General features: G+C 29.1%; 3 protein-coding genes and 1 pseudogene across 6 annotated transcripts; 2 read left to right on the top strand and 2 right to left on the bottom strand.

Annotated features, from left to right (window-relative positions):
- Positions 1–905: 905 nt before the first annotated feature.
- Positions 906–4,415, bottom strand: LOC122854984. Of its 3 annotated transcripts, XM_044156054.1 has the most exons (6): positions 4,007–4,415; positions 2,913–3,072; positions 2,679–2,821; positions 2,118–2,589; positions 1,969–2,037; positions 906–1,906 (listed from the first exon to the last, which is right to left on the bottom strand). In XM_044156054.1, exons 1-6 carry the CDS (start codon positions 4,007–4,009, stop codon positions 1,587–1,589), a joined length of 1,167 nt encoding a protein of 388 aa, XP_044011989.1. In that variant the 5' UTR covers positions 4,010–4,415; the 3' UTR covers positions 906–1,586. The 3 variants fall into 3 exon arrangements, 2 of the variants coding, with proteins under 2 accessions (XP_044011989.1, XP_044011987.1); XR_006374024.1 differs by lacking the exon at positions 4,007–4,415 and having other exon boundaries at positions 2,118–2,606; positions 2,913–3,114; XM_044156052.1 differs by lacking the exon at positions 4,007–4,415 and having other exon boundaries at positions 2,913–3,114.
- A 2,178-nt stretch (positions 4,416–6,593) lies between these two features.
- On the top strand, positions 6,594–10,014 carry LOC122854979 (cytochrome P450 4g15). The gene is made up of 5 exons (XM_044156047.1): positions 6,594–6,754; positions 6,852–7,108; positions 7,183–7,380; positions 7,616–9,655; positions 9,744–10,014. Exons 2-4 carry the CDS (start codon positions 6,880–6,882, stop codon positions 8,854–8,856), a joined length of 1,668 nt encoding a protein of 555 aa, XP_044011982.1. The 5' UTR covers positions 6,594–6,754; positions 6,852–6,879; the 3' UTR covers positions 8,857–9,655; positions 9,744–10,014.
- A 1,467-nt stretch (positions 10,015–11,481) lies between these two features.
- On the top strand, positions 11,482–13,177 carry LOC122853823 (annotated as a pseudogene).
- On the bottom strand, positions 13,009–16,907 carry LOC122854976. Of its 2 annotated transcripts, XM_044156039.1 has the most exons (5): positions 16,637–16,907; positions 16,425–16,563; positions 16,002–16,247; positions 15,783–15,926; positions 13,529–15,715 (listed from the first exon to the last, which is right to left on the bottom strand). In XM_044156039.1, the coding sequence occupies exons 2-5, from the start codon at positions 16,533–16,535 to the stop codon at positions 13,607–13,609; spliced, it is 2,610 nt and encodes an 869-aa protein (XP_044011974.1). In that variant the 5' UTR covers positions 16,536–16,563; positions 16,637–16,907; the 3' UTR covers positions 13,529–13,606. The 2 variants fall into 2 exon arrangements, with proteins under 2 accessions (XP_044011973.1, XP_044011974.1); XM_044156038.1 differs by having other exon boundaries at positions 13,009–15,715; positions 16,425–16,905.
- Positions 16,908–21,129: the final 4,222 nt, after the last annotated feature.

Here is a 21,129-nt window from a genome sequence, read left to right on the forward strand (position 1 = left end):
AAAAAAAAAAAGTCTTATAACATAAAAGCTGAATTGACAAAAAGATGCATTATTATTTCATTTATCGAAATTATTAATTTCATAAGCCTCCCGTTAGTTTTTATTTTGGTAAGTTATACCTTAAATCCTATAAATTATTCATAATAAAAGATAATTTACGTAAAAAATAATGATGAGTAAAATATTAAAAGCTTATTGTCCAAATCAGGGTTGCCAGACAGTCTAAGAAAAAGGTCTGGAGGGGGCTGAGCAAAAGTCTGGATTTATCTGGATGGCTTAGAAAAAATTAAAAACCCTAGCATTTTATTAAATTTTTTATTGTGTAAAACACGGAATATACCTATTAGTGCAAAATTTTCTCCTATTCATTTTTTAAAGATATTTATTAATATGTAAAAAAAAATATATCAATTTTTTTTTTTGACTTTAATATTAATATTGCTACTTAATATTGAATATAGGTATTTCTCCCACTTTTTTTTTTTCTCATACTTGACGCGAGGCACTACCGTCTCTAGTCTTCTTGATATAGGGATCTGACCTATGGGCGGGGTTTGACCAGTCACGCACACATTTATTGTGTAAAAGCTTATCTGTGAGGCAATATGGCGCATTCCAAACGATTTTACTATAGTATGCTATGGTTAACAAACTATACCATATAAAATTTTCAATGTGATTTCAATCATTTGGAAATAGTTCACTATGCGCCACCAGATGCCATGGCGAATAGGTCAGAACCCTATAGTCCACATGGTAAAGTAGATAAGGTTAATAAAGAAGAATCATACATATTATAGCTATCCTAGATTAGAAATTCAAAATTTTTATATATTATACAATTTCAATTCAAAATCATCCTTTGAAATTTTTAGATACCATATGAATAATAAAATATGGTTTTCGACAAAAAATTTCTGCTCATTTAATATCCCGCCACAAACATGCACTGCAAAAACTGCGCCTTTGGATTATAGGCACTGTTCCATTGGATTCATGGAGCACCGCTCCGCTAAAGTTGTTCCTTTGATGTCCTTTGATTTCTTGGTCCTGTACCTATATATTTGTTGAGCAGATTTCGGCGTTTCGGAGGCATGCGCAAACACAACTACATTATATTTTTTCTCTCTCTCTATTTGTACTTTTATATCTGTCATGTCATGATATTTACATCATAAATATTCATTTATAAATTATTATAAATATTCTATATATCTTTAGTTATTAAATTTATCGAATATTTAACATATATGCATTCATATATATGTTAATTGTTTAATAGTTACTGATATAGAGAGGTTATGTTATGTGTATGCGTGTCTCTTTCTTAATTCGAGTGACGGCTCAGGCTGCTCAACGAATACAGTTGAACAGTACCTCTGAATTAACAGAGCAACTGGACCGATATCGGTGCTCCTTGAATATCATTGAGCAGCGCTCAATAAAATGTGCTCCATGAATCCAATGGAACAGTGCCTATAATCCAAAGGCGCAGTTTTTGCAGTGTGGAAACCATAATAATGATTGGTCTAAATTAATTTGTAGGTAATTTTTAGTTGTTATCTTTTATCGGTATCTGTAAAAGTTTAGCGAAAGATTAAAATATAAATGAATAAAATGAAAAATGTAAAAAATCTAAAATATCTGGAAAAAAATGATACAGAATCTGGATTCTGGACAGCCACTAAAATGTCTGGAAATGTCAAAGCTTTTTTGTTTATTTTAGCGTTTTTACGAACAACTCGCTCAGCTAGCTCATCATCTGTCCATAAAGACTTGATAATTGTTTTGACGCATTCACCAGCGTCTTTAAATTGGTTTTTTAATAACGAAGTTAAAATAGCTGCTTCGTCTTCTTCAATAAGTGGCTTGTCTTTTCGAGTACGAGCCATGTGATTTTCTGAAACTAATAATTTTAATTATAAATATATAGCACATGAAATTAGTTTTTTTATTTTTTTTTTTTACCTAATACTTCACTGCATTGCTTTTTAATAGTTTCTTCATTTAATGACACATCTGTTGAATTATTAGTTTCTGAAAGAAAAATAAATATCAGATCAATGATTAATTATTAAACATAGGATTTCAGATAGAAAAACTAAAATAAAATTTACCAGGAATACTTGATTTCTTTATTAACTTGATAATTATTTGGCCAGTTTCTTCCGAAAGAGGAAAAGCTTTCGATTCCAGAAGGTTATCGTATTTATTTTTCCAGAACTTGACTTGAGATCGTGCTGCAGCCAATTCAAGTTTTGTTTCTGTTGCTGATGGCGAACTCACTTCTCTTGTAGCCCAAGCATCAAATTCAGTCTGATTTTTCGATCCGAATTGTAATTGTTTCTTACATGTTTTATGATTTTGATTTATATTTTCAATATCTGATAAAATACTATTGCTTAACGGATCTTTTGTGTAATCAAAAGATGTTGAAAAATAAAAATTATCTGACGTTTTTTCTTTGTTTATTGGACTTTGACTTTCATCACAATCAGTATATTCATCTAATTTATTTATTTTTCTGTATTTTTCACAAATTCCTTGCTGTGCTTGTTTCAATCCAACTGCCTTAGAGCTTTTAAGTCGCTGAAATTAACAAAAACCTTAATGGATCACGATTAATCATCTCAAATTTATATGTTAAACGTACTAAATAGTTCTTTTCTTATGCATACTTTTCTTGATTTTTTTTCTTCCTCACTGTCTGATGAGTTTCTAGGTGACAGGTCATCTGACTCATTGTCGATTACAGATGTGCTTAATTTTGGAACAGACCAACGCTTAGATCGGCTTATTTCTTCAATTTCATCACGAGAATCTTTAAAACAAATATATTTATTAATAGACTAGGATTATAGATTAGGAAGATTATATGTCAACAAAAGTTTATAAATGAATAAAGAGAATACCTGCAATTGCGAGCACTTGACAAGTTTCACGGACTGACTTATCTCTTTGTAATACGTACACTTTTTCAGATCTTTTATTTGTGGTACTAGAAGACCAAAACTCAACAGAAAAATTTTTGATGCACGTAATTTTGACGAACTGAAAGGCTGTTGAAGAGCTCTGTCGATGCACAAATATAAACGCATAAGACATGACGAACAAATTTTTCCGTCATTAATGTCATGCCGGAGAAATTACTCCGCCACTGACCGCATGCCGGAGTAATTTCTCCGGCATGAGATTGATGGCGGAGTAATTTCTCCTGCACGAGATTGATGGCGGAGAAATTACTCCACCATCAATCTCATGCCGGAGAAATTACTCCGACATGCGGTCAGTGGCGGAGTAATTTCTCCGGAAATGGGCCAAAAACGGAGTAATGCCGGAGAAAGCCGGAGTAATATTTCCACCAGGGCAAGCAATAGCCCAGCCTGGCAAAACGTTCATTGCCTCGCTGCCTTGGTTCATGCTTAACCCAGGCCTGGGGATTGACACCAATTTAAGCTTGGCTCATATTCTGACATATTCTTACATAATTTTTGGATGTCAGAATATGCCATTTTCTGGCAAATGAATTTTTGTTGGAATATGGCATATTTTGTCAGATTATGCCATATTATGACATATAATCTGCCAAATTATTTCCACCAGGGTATATATATATATATTATTAGGTATAATCCGCCAATTTTTTTTTTTTTTATGGCTATGTATTATATTTATCATGTTTAATAAAATTATTGCATCAAATTTTCAAAATAATTTTATTGAAGGTCGACAAAAATAGCAAGATTATTAATACAATATGTAGTTGCAAAGCTGGCAATAGATATTGTAAACATACAGCAACAATTTGTATTCATGTAAATAAAGAAAACACCAGACCCTGGTAGAAATTGAAGTCAATTTGAGTTCACTTTTTGACTTCACACGTTAATTTGATATGAGGAGTCAAAAAGGTGACCTGGGGATCAAAAACTGATTTACCAATGATATATTGGAATAAGCCACCAGAAATTCAATTGGAAAAATATATGTATAGTAAAAGAATTACCATTAAATCAATGAAAAAAAAAGATGATGATGATGATAATGAGATATCACTGGAAGGTTTTAAATTTTTGAATGTAAAACATGCTGATCAGCTTATTGAAGAAAATAGTGCACTGTCAAGAATGGTAAAAGCAAAGCTGCATTGAAAATGCACACGAAAAAAAAAAGTTAGCACTTTTGAAAAAAAAATAAAAAAAGAATTGATAAATGAATTATATAAGTTTATCAACACAGAAGACATATCTACACAGTATCATGCATTTAATAGTATTATTGATGATGAAACAATGCAAATAGACATATTAATGTCTTGTCAATTACGAATTACAGCCAGTACAAAGGCTCATAGAATCAAGACCAGACAAGTAAATTTGTATCTTTGGCTAAACAATTAATAAAACTTTTTTTTTAGTATATGGGTTTATAGCCTCTCTAGACCTCGGGAGCCTGACGCTTGCAGACGCTTGTATTATTTTCAGCCACCGGTGGCGCCACGTGAGTTACTGGATAGGCGTATTGATTCGTTCTTATAAAAGCGCCGAAATCATTCTATAATAGCTATATTGAATAGCTCTTGTGTGTTCTGCCAGGGGTACCATATCCACCTTTGACACACATTAAAATCAGCGATTTTATTATTACCTTAAAGGAAGGAGACGAAAGGCTAATGAAAATAATACATTCAAACGATGTAAAAAAAAAAAAAAAATTAATACCAATGTCATACGTGACATCTTTGTTGGAAAAAAAACAAAAAATAAAATAGTTTTAAGTCAAACAGGATCAAGTTGTTTGTTTGACCTGGATATCCGGCCATTGTCATTATCATTGAGTTTTGTGATTGAATTTTCCCACGATAATATTTTCTTATCACTACAAAAACATTTATTTTATAACACAACTGAATTATTTTATCAATCGACTATCGGAAATAGTTTTTTTTTTATTCAATTAACAAAAAAAATCAATACATACTTCAAGTTTTTTGGTTCATCATTTAAAAATTTATTCTCTTAATTTTTTTTTTTAATTATTAGTTACATAAGAATTGATTAATTCATACTATATGAAATAAAAAAAGATAGTATGGAGTTTCTGTTCCTCTTTCCTTCAATAACACTTGATTATCTATGTTAACCGTTTCGTTAAATCTGTTTGCCTGATACTAGCACAGTTGCATATGTAGAGGGAGTCACAAGGTCAAACAACGACAAGAGAGAGTGCTTTAAAAATAAAATGAAAAAAAAAAAATGAGGCCGAGCGAGATTCACTTTCATTTGCGTTTCTAGATTAGTGGTCTTAAAAAAAGTATCGGAATCAGAGTATCGATACTTTTTTTTTCAAGAATCGGAAAATTGATGCATCGGCCAAAAAAAATACTCGATACTCAAGTATCGAGTATTTTTTTTTTTTTTTTTTTCTGAATAGATTATTATTTGATAATAATATTTTTCTTCTTTTTCAACTATTTATTTATTGGAAAATTAGGATTATTTAAAAAAATAAAAGAATTTTATTTATTTATATAATTATTTATCGATTTGTCCCATGGTTCACAATCTATGGTGGAAACACTATTTTTTTTTTCTTATATAATAGAACCATGGTTTGCAAATAAATAAAAATAGAAAAAAAAATCTCTAATAAAAAAAATTAACCAAGTGATTCCATATTTTTTCTTGGCTCAGTACACCCGTTTTTTTCCGATTCTTGAAAAAAAGTATCGAGTATCGATACATCGGCCAAAAAGAGTATCGAGTAAAAACACTCGATACTTTCCGATTTAAAATCGGCTTGTCGATACATCGGCAAAAATCGAAGACCACTATCTCGGATACATGTATATACTAAATGTACATAAAGTGCAAGACACTTATTAATATATGTATGCATAAAGGGCTATTGGAAGCAGCACGCCGATGTTTTCTTAATTCACAGAGTTACCGAGGGTTGAGTTTTCTTGCTGAAAAAGTAATGTTGCTTTGAGTATACATAAAAAAAAATCATTATATTTAGTGTTTATAGTCATATACTATTTACTAATATTTATTTTATTAAACTGACCCTACTAATAAAAATTGACGGCAAAAAAAAATATGTATATTAGTTTCGCTGATATAATAAAATATGATGCAAGTATTAACAAAAATTGAATTATCATCAGCTTTAATGCGAATCGCATATTTAATTTTAAAGTCAATAAAAGTTTTGTAAAAAGTCCATTGTTTGTTAATTTAATATCTGATGGTTTTGATTCAATCGATCATGACGTTACGATTTACATGCTTATGATTTGGCAGCAATATTCATACCAATAGTTGCTAAATAATCGAAAAGTTAAGATTGAAAATATACCAAACTAATCAAACAAAACGAAAAAAATTATTTGATTAAAAAATTGCGTGGTTGAATTATTCTAATCTCCCGGAAATACCTATATTTATAAAATTGAAAATCATGAAAAATGATTTAAAAAAACGTGAATTGATCATTTTTATTATTCTAATATATGTTTAACGAATCTATGAATTATTATTGAGCTTATAATTAATGAAACTTGCAGTAGAAAAAAATAAAAAAATTACAGGAAGGCAAGTGTGTTACGTATTTCAGGTGGGGATAATATTTCACGATTACAGAATTGTCACGCTTATAAAAGCCTCAGGTGATGATCGAAACGGTCAGTTTGGTGGTTTAGTTTTATCAGCTATTGTATTCAAATTAATTTAATTTTTTATTTTACTTTTAGGTGGGTGAATCTAAAAAAAAATTAATTGTGTATTAAAATTGTGAATTGTGATTAACAAAAAAATTTACATTAATTTTAAAAATATTGTTATTTACAGAAAAAGAATAAAGTATATTTAAATTATCATGTCAACAGCTACACCAGAAATGGTTGCTAGCACAGTTGCTGCAGCGTCAGCAACTGGAATGACAGCATCTTCTGTTTTTATAACACTTTTAATACCTGCACTTATTTTGTGGGCCGTTTACTTCAGATTATCACGACGTCATTTGATTGAACTTGGTGAAAAATTACCAGGTCCTGCTGGATGGCCACTTGTTGGAAATGCGTTGGAGTTAATTGGAAGTTCTGATGGTAAACAATATTTTTTCGTGTTTATTTAAATTAAAATAATCAAGATTATATATAAATAATATTTTTTTTTAAAGCCATTTTCAGTAAGATTTACCAACGTTCATTCGAATTTGATCAAGTTGTTCGTCTCTGGATTGGTCCAAAACTTGTTGTCTTTCTCGTTGATCCACGTGATGTTGAGGTAATTCTCTCCAGTCATGTTTACATTGACAAATCAGCAGAGTACAGATTTTTCCAACCATGGTTGGGCAATGGTCTGCTCATTTCAACTGGTAATTTTACAAAGTTTATTCATAACTTCATACTATCTCTATTATTTACTTCTTCTGTAAACTAAACTGCTTTTATGTAATACATTAAAATTTGAAATTTTTTATATAGATCAATTTTTTGATTATATATAAAAACAATATAAAGTAAAATGTTGTTGATACAGCGAAAAAAGTAAACTCTAAAAAAATCAAAATTAAATTATTCTGAAAAAAAACTATTTTTTTTAATCAATAGGTCAAAAATGGCGGGCTCATCGTAAACTTATCGCTCCAACTTTTCATTTAAATGTACTTAAAAGTTTCATTGATTTATTCAATGCAAATTCAAGATCAGTTGTTGAACGATTACGCAAAGAAACTGGTGAATTTGATTGTCATGATTACATGTCTGAAACGACTGTTGAAATACTACTTGAGACAGCAATGGGTGTTTCAAAAACAACCCAAGATCGTAGTGGTCTTGAGTATGCAATGGCTGTTATGAAAATGTGTGATATTCTTCATTTACGTCATACTCGTGTTTGGTTAAGACCCGATTGGTTGTTTAATTTGACAAAATATGGTAAAGATCAAATTCAATTGCTTGAAATCATTCACGGTTTAACAAAGAAGGTCATTAAACGTAAGAAAGAAGATTACAAAGCTGGTAAGCGTAATTTCATAAAGACCAATGAAAAAGAAGGAAAAGTAACAAGTGTTGATGGTTTATCATTTGGTCAATCATCTGGCTTGAAAGATGATCTTGATGTTGATGACAATGATGTTGGTGAGAAAAAACGGCTTGCATTCTTAGATCTTCTTATTGAAGCAGGACAGGATGGTGTTGTTATGACTGATCAAGAAGTCAAAGAACAAGTTGATACAATTATGTTTGAAGGACATGATACAACAGCTGCTGGATCAAGCTTCTTTTTATCAATGATGGGATGTCATCCAGATATACAAGAAAAAGTAATCCAAGAGTTGGATGAAATATTTGGTGATTCAGATAGACCAGTAACATTTCAAGATACACTTGAAATGAAATATCTTGAACGCTGTTTAATGGAAACATTACGTATGTATCCACCCGTACCAATTATTGCACGTGAAATTAAAACAGATCTTAAATTAGCATCAGGTGATTATATTGTACCTGGTGGTTGCACTGTTGTTATTGGAACAATTAAATTACATCGTCAACCGTATATTTATCCAAATCCAGATGTTTTTAATCCAGATAATTTTTTGCCAGAAAAAACAGCGAATCGTCATTACTATGCATTTGTACCATTTTCAGCTGGACCACGTTCATGTGTAGGACGTAAATATGCAATGCTAAAACTTAAAATATTACTATCAACAATATTGAGAAATTTCCGTGTTAAATCAGATATTAAAGAAGCTGATTTTAGACTTCAAGCTGATATTATTCTTAAGAGAGCAGAAGGTTTTAGAGTTACACTTGAACCAAGAAAACTTGCTACTAAGGCTTAATGGGATATATCTATATGGGATAAATTATATATAATTTTTTCTTTAAAATAAATAAATAAATAAATAAATATCATTTAATATATTATTAATAATGATATGAACATTCATTTTTTTGGGATATATATTTTTTGGTCAGGTTTGTTGATTTATCGTAAATTTTATGTTGTATTTTTTTGAATATAATCCTTCGGAAAGGTTTTTTAATAAAAATTGAGTTTACGATATAATATTTTGTACATGCTGTATAAATTTTTGAATGTAAACGTTATTAATAATATTATTATTCTTTTTTTCCTGAATTTTCTAGTAGTATATGTTACAGTTGAAATAATTGTATCATTAATCTTCATTGCAATAAATTGTTAAAATAAAAAACGAATGTGTAAGTTATTTTTTCTTTTCAAGTTTGTTTTTATTTTTTTTCTAATGTATTGTTTTGTAAATGTTTTGTTTCAAAAGTAGAGAGAATAATAGACAATCGTTGGTGGGATTTAAAAAAAAAATTATATATACCATTTTAACATGATGACGAAAGAAAAAGATCTGAAAAAAAAATCATTAAATTTTGTACTACCACAAAAAAGAATTAAAACATTTATTAATGCAACGAATAAAAATGAATTTAATGAAATTAAAGCTAATTTGAAATCTCAGTTGCCAGCTTTGACACCTGTTGGACTACTGCTCGAATAAGATAATTAATCTCTCTGCAATAATTAATAGTCTTCCAGAAGGAATTAATGAAATTCATTTATTTTCTGTCGACCCTTGGTCTGCTCAAAAACAAAATATTTTTATAGTAAGTTGTTATTAAATATCAACTAAATAAATAAAGTTGTTCATATGTATGTAAATAATTTATTTAAATAAACTTTTATTATTTTCAGAATGTTCAAAGATTCAGAAACCTTCAAAAATTAACAGCAGTCAGCCTCTGTTTAGATAACATAATTCTTCAAGAATTAGCAGACATGCTGAATACATCGATTTAAGGATGAATATTGAGTCAGAGGCGAAAAACCTCTCTACAAAAGTACTAAATACTATTTTTTGTATCAAACTTTCAAAATGATTTTTGAAAGTATTAATGATTTTTCCGTTTCAATTTTTAAATTATGTGCTTCATATTCTAAAAATTAAAAACTTCAATTTATTATATTGTTTTTGTTGTGATATTTATTTATTTATTTTAATAAGAGTTAACCTGTTATTGGAATAAATTCTTGACCATACAGATAGCCCTCGTCACAATTATCTCGAGTGACAATATTTTTTTTTCTATCAACAAGTTCATCTTTTTTAAAAACAATTGTATCTTGATCAAGATCAGAATCAACTTCAACTTTTTTCCATGGGGGATTTGATGGTTCTTCTTTTGCCTGTAATATATTAAATTTTAGTTTAATAAATTACTTTTTTTTGTTACCAAAATATATGCATTTATTTTTATCTTGATGTCAGATATTTCAAGATCACATTTCCAAGCCATTGCTTTTTTATCTTTAACTCCAAATATTCTAAAAGATGGTAGAGTTTGATTGAATGTCATGTATCCACCAGAAACCTGTTGACAAAAAAACATCGAAATTATTTGAATATTTATCTTTGAATCACATTTTTTGAACCGCCGAACCGAATTAGTTTATGTTAAATGAAATTTATGTTTTTTTTTTCCCAAAAGCAATCATCATATTTATTTTCAATTTTTGGGTCTTATTAGATTTAATATTCCCATTTTTCGACAGGGCCCAATTTTAAATATTGACCGATCAATTCCGGCAATGTTTCAATCGACGACGCTTCATCTGTAGACTTTACGTTATTTTTTTGAAATTTTTCGGTCGTTTATTTTTTTTTTATTAAACAACAGAAATAAACAACATTAGAAAATAAAACAAAACAAAAAAAATAGTCATTTATTTTACAATAAAATGAAAAAACAAATCAAATAACAAGAAAAAAAATAAAAAATCCTACGGAACACTTAGGGTGCACCTTGGGGGACTTGACTATATATTTTTTTTTTTTTCATTTTTTGGAAAAAAAAAATGGCCGAAAAGATAATGTTTTTTTTATTAGGGGCGATAGAATTTTTAAAGCCGCTTCTTTTAAGCCAAATCCAAAGTCTTTACGACAATTAGTTTAAAAGTTATGAACATTTTTTTTTTTTTTTGGGATAAATCCAATACTGAGCCTTTCGGCTCCTAGCCTCCGTAAAAAAGCTTGATTGTATATATATTCTTTTATTTAGGGGCTTATTTTATTGCTTATCGATAGAATTAAATTTAGTTAATGTAATCTCACTCTTTTTTTGAAAACAAAAAAATGACGGAGTAATATCGGAGAAAATTAGATATAAACGTACAAATATCGGAGAATAACAAAGAAATATCGGAGAGAAACAAAAAATATACGGAGAAAAGCAAAAAAATGACGGAGAAATATCGGAGAAATTTTTTTTTCTAGGATAAAACAACAAACTATAGATTTTATTATAAATGAAAAAAATGATAATTTGCAATTGTTATTATTAAAATATTATTAATTTCAATGTTATTAATATATAAATAAAACAATTTAACATTAAATGTCAAAAAAAATTGAAAAAATTGAATTACTCTCGTTATGGTCCGCGCTTGTTCACATGATAGCATCAAATTTACACATAAAATCATAATGACGTCTCGATTTTTACACAAAAAAAAAAAAAAAACCAAAAAAAAAAATAAAAAAAAAAACCAAAAAAAATTATAAAATTAAAAAAACATATACATCCAGTGGTTGGCCCGCCACAGAATAGAATTATTCTGTGGGTCTGGAATATAAAACTGGATGTATATGAAAAAAAAAAAAAAGTTTATCTTTTTTTTTTGAAAAAAAATAAAAAATACAAATAGTTCCGCAATGATCCTCGGAGACAACCGATGAGGTGAGCGGTAAAGTTTTGTATTTGTCCGAAAGGACGTAGTCTGGCGGCAAGGCTTGTGTAAAAACAAGTCTGGCTTACAAGGGCTAAACGGAAAAGTAACAGTCAAAATTTACACATAAAATCCTAATGACGTCTCGATTTTTACACAAAAAAAAAACCAAAAAAAAAATAAAAAAAAAAAAACCAAAAAAAACTTTATTAGTATAGTAATAATATAGTTGATAATTATACATCAATTTTTTATATTTGTTTTTATATTGAGTAGATGAGCAAGTTGGAGTAACATCAGCAACTTTGAAAGTTGCACTTTTTTTTCAAAATTTAACAACAGATTGGCTTTGGATTGCTGATGAGTTTTATAAAAAGGCCCTTGAATTTGCTGAAAAAATTGATAACGATGATGGTCAAATACTTAATACCATCAAGTTTTTATATGGAAAATATATTTTTAAAAATTGTATGTATAAGATCACCAACAGCTGGAGGTAGTTAAATTTATATTTTAAATTTTTTTTTCATCAAGTTTATCAACCAGTAAGAGCGTTCAAATATCTAAGTGACGCATGGAAGGCCAGTAAGGTATCAAAAAACTGGAATTCAAAAAATGTTTTAGGATTTGAGCAAGTCAGTCTCTTTCAAGAATGTAGTAATATACTTTATCAAGTATCAGTTGATTTGGCTAGTGAATCGAGAAGAAAAAATGTATTATCATTTGCGTTAAAAATGTCGGTCAGTGCATTTAAGCATGCTCTAGAATGTATGGACAAAAAAATTAGAATGTTTTCATCATATTTGTTTTTTTTTTGTAAAATTTCATTAATATTTTTTTTTTTACCAGCTAAAAATGAAGAATACATTCTGAAGGCTCTTTACGAATTAGGAAAATGTCAAATTGCTTGTGACGATGCAGAAAGATCTCTTGATTCATTCTCAAAATATCTATCTAAAGTTAAAAGAAATAAAGATGCTCCAGGTATTGCTAATTAAAAATTAATAATATACAATCTAAAGAAACTTGAAGATGATATCCGGGCGATGAAATTACTGCTATATTTAAGATATACTGCTGAGCAATATAAATTGCCTGAAAAGCTTGCTGATGCATATTTGTTCATTGGAGAGTGTCTACTGGAACAAGTAATTAAAATTTTTGAAATTAAACATAGTATTTAATATAATTTATAATTAATATAATTCATAAACCTGATTTTAATATTAAATTAGCAAAAATCAAATTTGGCCAAAATAGAACTAGAAATATCATTCACTTTATTCAGAAAACTTGGTAATATTAAAAAAATGGATAAAACAAGATTCCTCGTTGGTATAGCAAGAGGTCAAGAAATTGAAAAGCAATACATGGTTTCCATAATAAATACAAAAAACTTCTAGTATTCTTGACACTATATTTATCAAGATAATAAAGAAAACCCACATAAATGTATTTATAACTTATTTTTCAATATATACTTTTGAAAAATACAAATGCGTAAACGAGTAATTGTGCAAAATAAAAATATCGATGTTCATGTTATTTTTGTATTTTTTGAATTACAATTTTCTGTTAAGGGACGTTGATATTTTGTACAAACAATGCACAGTAATGAATTATGGAAACATTTGCTTCTCTAAAATTTGTTATGAAAAAGAAAAAAAGGAAAAAGAAGACTTATCTCTACACCATTCTTATATATTACAATTGATTAAAAATAAAAACATCATATTTTGTTTTAAACAAAACAAATTAATTTAAATATGAACAATTGATATTTAAAAATGAGAACTTTTTTAAAATTCTGATAAATTAATTAATTAATTTGATTAAGTCAATCTGGATTTATCAGTATTTATTTGAACATCATTAGATGAATTTTCATCATCAGATATATCTTGATATATTGAACTTTTTTTGGGCAACATAAGTTTATTGTCACGAATATCGGCGATCATTACCATTTTGTCATTGTTAGAATCAATTTGATCTTCTTGACACTTTTCGACATTTGTTTTCAAATGATTTTCATCTGAAGTTTTTACTTTTTTATCAAGCAATTTATCTTCGATTGTCTTTTTATGATCGGTATTGCTGTTTACTTCATCAAATTTAGGTATCGTTATTGTTTGTTTTAATTCAATGTCATTGAAAATTGGAGAATTATTTATTTGGACAGTCACTTCGGTATGTGAATTTTCAGTGTTATTTATGCTGGAATTGTGATTATTTTCAACTGATTCGTTTTCACCTTGCTCACGAAAAGCGATTTGTTCAAGAGAAGTATCCTCTAGAGTTAATATGTGTTTATTGTTATTTTGGATTTTTTGATCAGTTTCTATTATTGACAAATTTTCATCAGCTTTTTCTACTGATAACTCAACAGAGTTGGTATCAGCCCGTTTTGTTATTAACTCTGATGGTTTTGACAACCGTGATATATCAAAATTTACAGAATTATCATCATTCAATTTTTTTTCGGCTTTTCTATTTTCAGCGTTTTCTTCATGAATTTTTTCCATTTGCGCTTCAACATTTCTGGTGTCAGTTACTTCTATTTCAATCATTATTTTTTCACCTACATTTTCAGTAATTTTTTTGATTGACATTTCTTCTTTATCATTAAAACTATAATCTTTATTTTGAACGATTTCATTAACAATGACATCACTTTTTCGAATCTCATTATTTTGAGCTTTATCTTCAATTACCGAAACATGATTGATAACTGTAAGTTCTTTTCGTTGTACTAAACTTTTTGAAATATCATTGTCATCTTTTTCAGTTGATTTTTCAATTATTGTGCCGTCATCAAGCAAAGTCGATGCTTCTTCATCAACGGAATCAATTTTTTCATCCAACTTTTCTATTGCCATTTCACTTTCATTTTGGTCATTCGCAATTGAATTCGATTTAGATAAATTTTTTAAACTAACATATTGTTTTTTTTTTTCATTTATTTCTTCATCATATGTTTTGGATTTTTTATCAATTGTTTTTGGAATTAAAACTTTTTCCAAAATAACACCAAGCTTTTTAGAATGTGTCAATTCATGTGTTAAACCTTCAACTTTATTTTCATAAACAATCAAACAAACAGAACAAGTGTAAGGTTTCATACCGCTTCCATGATTATTCTTGAATTCATCATCAATATTATTTATATTATCTGATATTTTTCGCAACGACTTTTTGGCACGGGATGTTGATGGTGATGGAATTGATTTATCTCGTATTCGTGTAACTGGAATTTCTTCATTATTTTCATCGCTATCAAAATTTCCATCATTTAATTTTTTAACAGATGATTTGGATTTACTTTTCGGTGTTTTTTTATTGTCTGGTGAATCTGATTTAAAATATTTTCTTGGTCTACCTCTTTTTTCAATGGGTGCATCGGACATTGACGTTTCAGATATACGACGTTTAATTGTTGGTTTTATTAATTCACAATAATCAGGTATTTTAACAAGAGTGCGTGTACGTTTTTTTGGTAATTCTTCTGTATCAACTTCTTTTTTTATTTTTTTGTTCTGAATATCTTTATTCTCAGATTCAGTGTGTGGTCTTTTTGATAACTTTCGAGTTTTTCTAGGTGATGGGTTACCGTTTTGTTCGGAACCAGAATCATTGGAAAGCAATGATACATACGCTTCAACTTTAAATTTTAAATCATCATTGTGTCTTATGTCTTTTGAAGTTGGTAATATGTCTTCTAAAAAAACACTACATTGTTTCGTGTCATTACTGCTGTTTATCGAGTTGAATAATTTATCTTTTGAAGTGGTTTTTCGAGGTTTTGGGCTTAGTGATAAACAATGGTTGGCTTTGCTTTCATTTCGTGTCACTGTTGGAGAATCAAGGTTATTTTTTGAAGTAGATTGTATTTTTGACAACTGTATACGAGTTGTTTTACGTTTCACAACAACTGTTTCAATCTAGAAAAGAACAAGTATTTTTTAAATGATTCAGGGTTTGCAAATTTATGAATTGGAATTGAAATACCTCTGGAACTTGTGAATGTTTTGGACTATCGAAGACATCTTGAAAACTTGATGAGGTTACTTTATAAATTTTTATCAAATCACTCAGTACATCAAGATTGTAACGGCATTCCAAACAAATTGCTGTGTTGATTTTTAAAGCAGTCTAAAAATTAATTACAGATTAAATATTAATTTTTAGGATTATGTATAATGGTTCAAGTAATTTAATAATACTTACATTATCTTGAAAAATATCTTTGATTTTATTCAATGCATTACTTGATTTTTCAACATGAAGATTGTGTATATAACCAGGTTTACCGGGCTCCAAACAGAGGCTACAATGACGAATGCGTTGTCGATGTGAAGTACTTTGCCGTTCACGAGATGTTGTTTTGTATTTTTCAACAAAGTTACTACATTTGTCAAACTCGAAGGCACACTTATGGCATATTAGTTGTGACAAAACTTTTGATTTATATAACTACAAATAAATATTACATTAATTATGCAAAAATTATGAATTATGTGATCCAATAAAAAAATGTCAACATAACCTAAACGACAAAGGTTGAAATTATAGAATTAACTCACTATTTAATCGGAAAAAAAATAAAAAGTGGTTGATGTGATTCAGAATTATAAATAATAATTAAATTACCTTTATAGATAAACATGTTTCAATATTATTCCGTAGATTCTTATCGTGGGTAAAGATATTGAGAAATATCCCTTCGTTTGTTGCACAAACCAAACACGTTTGACTTGGCATTTTTCCGGTTTTTATTTACTTGGAAAAACTGAAAAAAATTTATGTTTAACGAATAATATTATGTTAACTGTTGGAAACATAAGATTGTTAATTAAGTTTACAGATATATATAAATGTATAATATATATATCGATACTAAATAAGCACGAATTGGCGGCAAGACGGTATCATGTTCACCACTTGATACTTTTTTTTTTGCAAACTTGTGGCGTTGTATCGTATCGAATTATTCGACTATCGAATAACATACGAGTTATTATTTCGATTAAAAAATAGAAAATTATAAATACTTTTACTTATTAAAAATAAATCAATTGAACGACTTGTAATTCATATCAATTTTATCTGTTGTTCTTTGGGGAATTCGTTAGAATCATTTTTAGTATTAATTATTGTAAAACTCGAAATCATTGCAGGTGAACGTGGTGCTTTCCAGCAGTCCAATTCACAGTGCATTACAATTTAGGGCTTTTTTCCTCCACTGGCGGCGCTTGTGGAGCTTTTGTATGTGAAATCTACATAAAAAAAATTTTACAAGCGCCATCAGCGGCAAAAAAAAGACCCTAAATTGTAAAAAATTTGCCCTGCACCCGTATTCACGGGGCAAAATTGTTCTCATTAGGGCTTTTTTTTCCGCTGATGGCGCTTGACAAAATTTTTTTTTATAGATTTCATATAGAAAGGCTTCACAAACGCCACTATCAGAAAAAAAACGCCCTAATGAGAACATCCTCTGAATACGGGTGCAGGGCATTACAATTTAGAGCTTTTTTCCTCTACTGGTGGCGCTTGTAGAGCTTTTGTATGTGAAATCTATATAAAAAAAATTTGACAAGCGCCATTACCGGCAAAAAAAAGCCCTAAATTGTAAAAAATTTGCCCTGTGAATTGGACTGCGGGTGTTGCAGTCCGATTCACATAGAGCTGTGAGTCGGATAATAACCGGTTAAGGAGGTTATACACAAATTACTCTTTTTTTAAAAAATATGATGAGAATGTTCTGAAATTTTGTATACAAGTAGATCTTTTCATTCTGAATACAACGGTATAATTATTTTCTTATGTTGATCGGTTAAATTTTTTGTAATTAATTATTGAAAATAATATTTAACATTGGCTCTTATGGAGATTTCAACCATTTTTTTCGGATAGAAAAAATGATGAAAAAGTCTTGAAAAAAATCACACATATACTAGAAACCGAGTTTTATTAATTGCGCGAAAAATTTTCATATGTTGATCGGTCAATTAATGAGAAATTAATTATAAACTTTACAAAAATTAGATGTGGCAACGTATGGCATGTTCAAACACACACACATACCCGCAATCCCATATATTGTATACGGGGCGCAGGCGCTTTACACTTTATTATTTTACAGTGTAGCCAAGTTTCACTTGAGACTGTGACGTCAGAAGCTCCCCGCAACACCCGCAATGAATTTGTGTATAACCTCCTTAATAACAGGCGGTTAAAAATTTTTTGGTTTTTAACCAAAAAAGGGAGGAGCCTGCGCACAAAAAGCTGCGCGTACTCCATACTGCGTATGTATTATTTATTAATTTTCAACAATAAAAATATTAATTTATTATAAATAATATTAACATTAAATATTATTTATTTGATGTCAAAAAAATATGAATAATTAAATTATGTTAACAAAAATTCAATCGTAGTGTCAACTGAAAAATTTGTGAATAAAAAAAGACGCTGAAAAAGGTAAACTTCATAACAACTTTTATTTTTATATTGTTATTAATATTTTTTTAAACATTTTTCTAAAAAATAAGTATTATCAGTGATAAATTTCAAATAATTATATAACAATTAATAATATAATTTGCAGTTGATGGGTATCATGGGTATGTCATATTCAGTCCAGAGAGACTTGATAATTGTAAAAAGGAAAAGTGAGGTTAAACCCAGAGTTGACAGTCTACATTTTTGTTGTTGATGTGTCATATATGTAAGTAAAAAAAGTAATTGAATTTAGTCCAAAGAGATTTAATAACAGTCAATATATTTTATAGATACCAATTTTAACAATGGGTCGTTCTGAATCTGAGGTTTGGAAACATTTTAATGTTGTTGAAAATCCTGAATGCAAATACAAGACAGGAAGTTTTAAATATTGTGGAGAAAAATATGTTTCAAATGCTGGTAGAATGATGAAGCATGTTGCTCAAGAATGTCAAAATTGTGATGATGAAATTTAAACAAATTTTATAAAAATGATTGAGCCAAAAAATAAACTTGATGTCAGACAATCATCTGAGCAAGTTGTAGCACTAACTACAAAGAACAAAACAACTCAAAACAAAAGCTCAATTGACAAGTTTATTGATACTAAAATGTCCAAAGAAATCATGATAAATTGAATGCTTCTTGTGCACGAGCAATATATGCCAGAGCTTAAATTAACATTATTGTACTTAAAAAAGGGTTACAAGTATTAAATTTTGAAGTTCAAAGTACACCAAAAATTAAACATATAAAATTTAAAAACATATCTAGTTTTTAGTTGAGTTTGTCCTTTTTTTTTTTTCTTTTTTTTCTCATGAAAAAATTGCTTATTTTTTCGTTTTTTCCTTTTAATTTATTTTTTTTAAGGACAAATTGCAAGTGCAAAATATTGACAAACTAATGTCACAATGAAAATAAAAAGCTTTATTAGTTTTCAACAAGTTCATGGCATAAAAAAATATAAAAAACGTTAACATATGGTATATTTCTAAATTTGTATTATTCTACTTGTTACAATATTATTGTATAATATTAAAAATATTATTAGTCTTAATTTTTCTTCCATTCATTGTTACTAATAAATATAATATATGGAATCTACAGGTATTGCTAATATTATTATTCTCAATCATCATTGTTTTTTATATTTATTTTTATTTTCAGTATGTATCATTAAAATTTTTTTTTTTTAACCCAAATTTAATATAAATAACTCAAATATTATATTTTGTTTGTTTATAACAATTTATTTATTTATAATAATTTATTGTTTTTATTATTAATAATTAATTATATTAAACATTGAAATACGTCTCTGATTTTGGACCTATCATGAAGCTTTAAATTTTGCAATAAACCGGTTATTGATCGTTAATAACAGTTATTAACCGTCAAAAAAATAAATAGACGGCTAATTAACAGCTCTAGATTCACAGCAGATTTCACATACAAAAGCTCCACAAGCGCCACCGGTGGATGAAAAAAGCCCTGAATTGTAATGCCCTGTGAATACGGGTGCTGCTTGCGTTCCTACGATTGCACGTAAGCACTCAATGTGATCCAGCACCCGTATTCAGCAGTCCACTTCACAGGGCAAATTTTTTACAATTTAGGGCTATTTTTTGCCGCTGATGGCGCTTGTAAAATTTTTTTTATATGAGGTGCGTTCTTTCGTCAATTTTTTGTTGGCGCATCATGACCGCGCATTTGCGCAAAAGCTGAAAAAGCACGTAAGTTTTTAATTGTTTTCAAGTGTGAGTAACGCACACATACATACTTTGAAACTTTTACTTGATTCCTCGACTTCTGCGCAAATGCGTGGTCATGATGCGCCAACAAAAAATTGACGAAAGAACGCACCTATAGATTTTACATACAAAAGCTTCACAAGCGCCGCCAGTGGAGGAAAAAAGCCCTAAATTGTAATGCCCTGTGAATTGGACTGCAGAGGATGTTCTCATTAGGGCGTTTTTTTCCGATGGTGGCGTTTGTGGAGCTTTTCTATGTGAAATCTATATAAAAAAAAATTTTGTCAAGCGCCATCAGCGGAAAAAAAAGCCCTAATGAGAACAATTTTGCCCCGTGAATACGGGTGCAGGAAAATCGGCCCTCAAATGACACCAAATCACTTTTTTAGGGTTCTATTATCAAGAAAAATATATTATTATAATGACGGTGTTCTAAATCTCCCTGTAATTTAAAAAAAAGCGTGGGTACCTTGGGGGTGAGAAAAAATATAAAACTACCTCAAAATCCGCGATATTTTCTTAATTATTAGCTGAATTAAAAAAAGTTTCGAATAAAAGTTGTAGAAAAAAAAAAATAATGGGGGTAAGTTAAATGTTTTTTTTTTCAATTGTAAAGGGTAAAAAGTTATGGGGGCTCAAAGTTTTGGAGTTGCCGCAAGAAAGAATTTACCATGCCTTGAGAGAACCACTGCGACCGAAAAACAGAGAGCACCGATGCGCGCGCGCGTATATTCTCGCTGTTTCTTCTTTTATTGGTTATCTCATTCCCGCTGACATAAAATCTCGATTTCCTGTCTTTTTTTTTTTCACTCTAATAAAAACAATATTTGAGGACGAAATGGTTGCCGTCCTTTATCCCGAATCAAATTCCCCGAATGGCTTCCTTTCCGAATGACCTCCGTCCTGAATGACCTTTTTCCCGAATACATTTTGCCCGAATGCATTTTTCCCGAAATATAAATCCCGAATATCATTTTTCCCGAATAACCTTTTTCCTGAGTATTTTTTTCCCGAATAAATTTTTTTCAAGTGTATTATTTTATTTATATTTATTTATTTATTATATTACAATATTATGTGCAATAGCTTTTAAAAATTCTAAC

This window comes from Aphidius gifuensis, linkage group LG4 (assembly GCF_014905175.1).
Source record: "Aphidius gifuensis isolate YNYX2018 linkage group LG4, ASM1490517v1, whole genome shotgun sequence".
Lineage (NCBI taxonomy): Eukaryota > Metazoa > Arthropoda > Insecta > Hymenoptera > Braconidae > Aphidius > Aphidius gifuensis.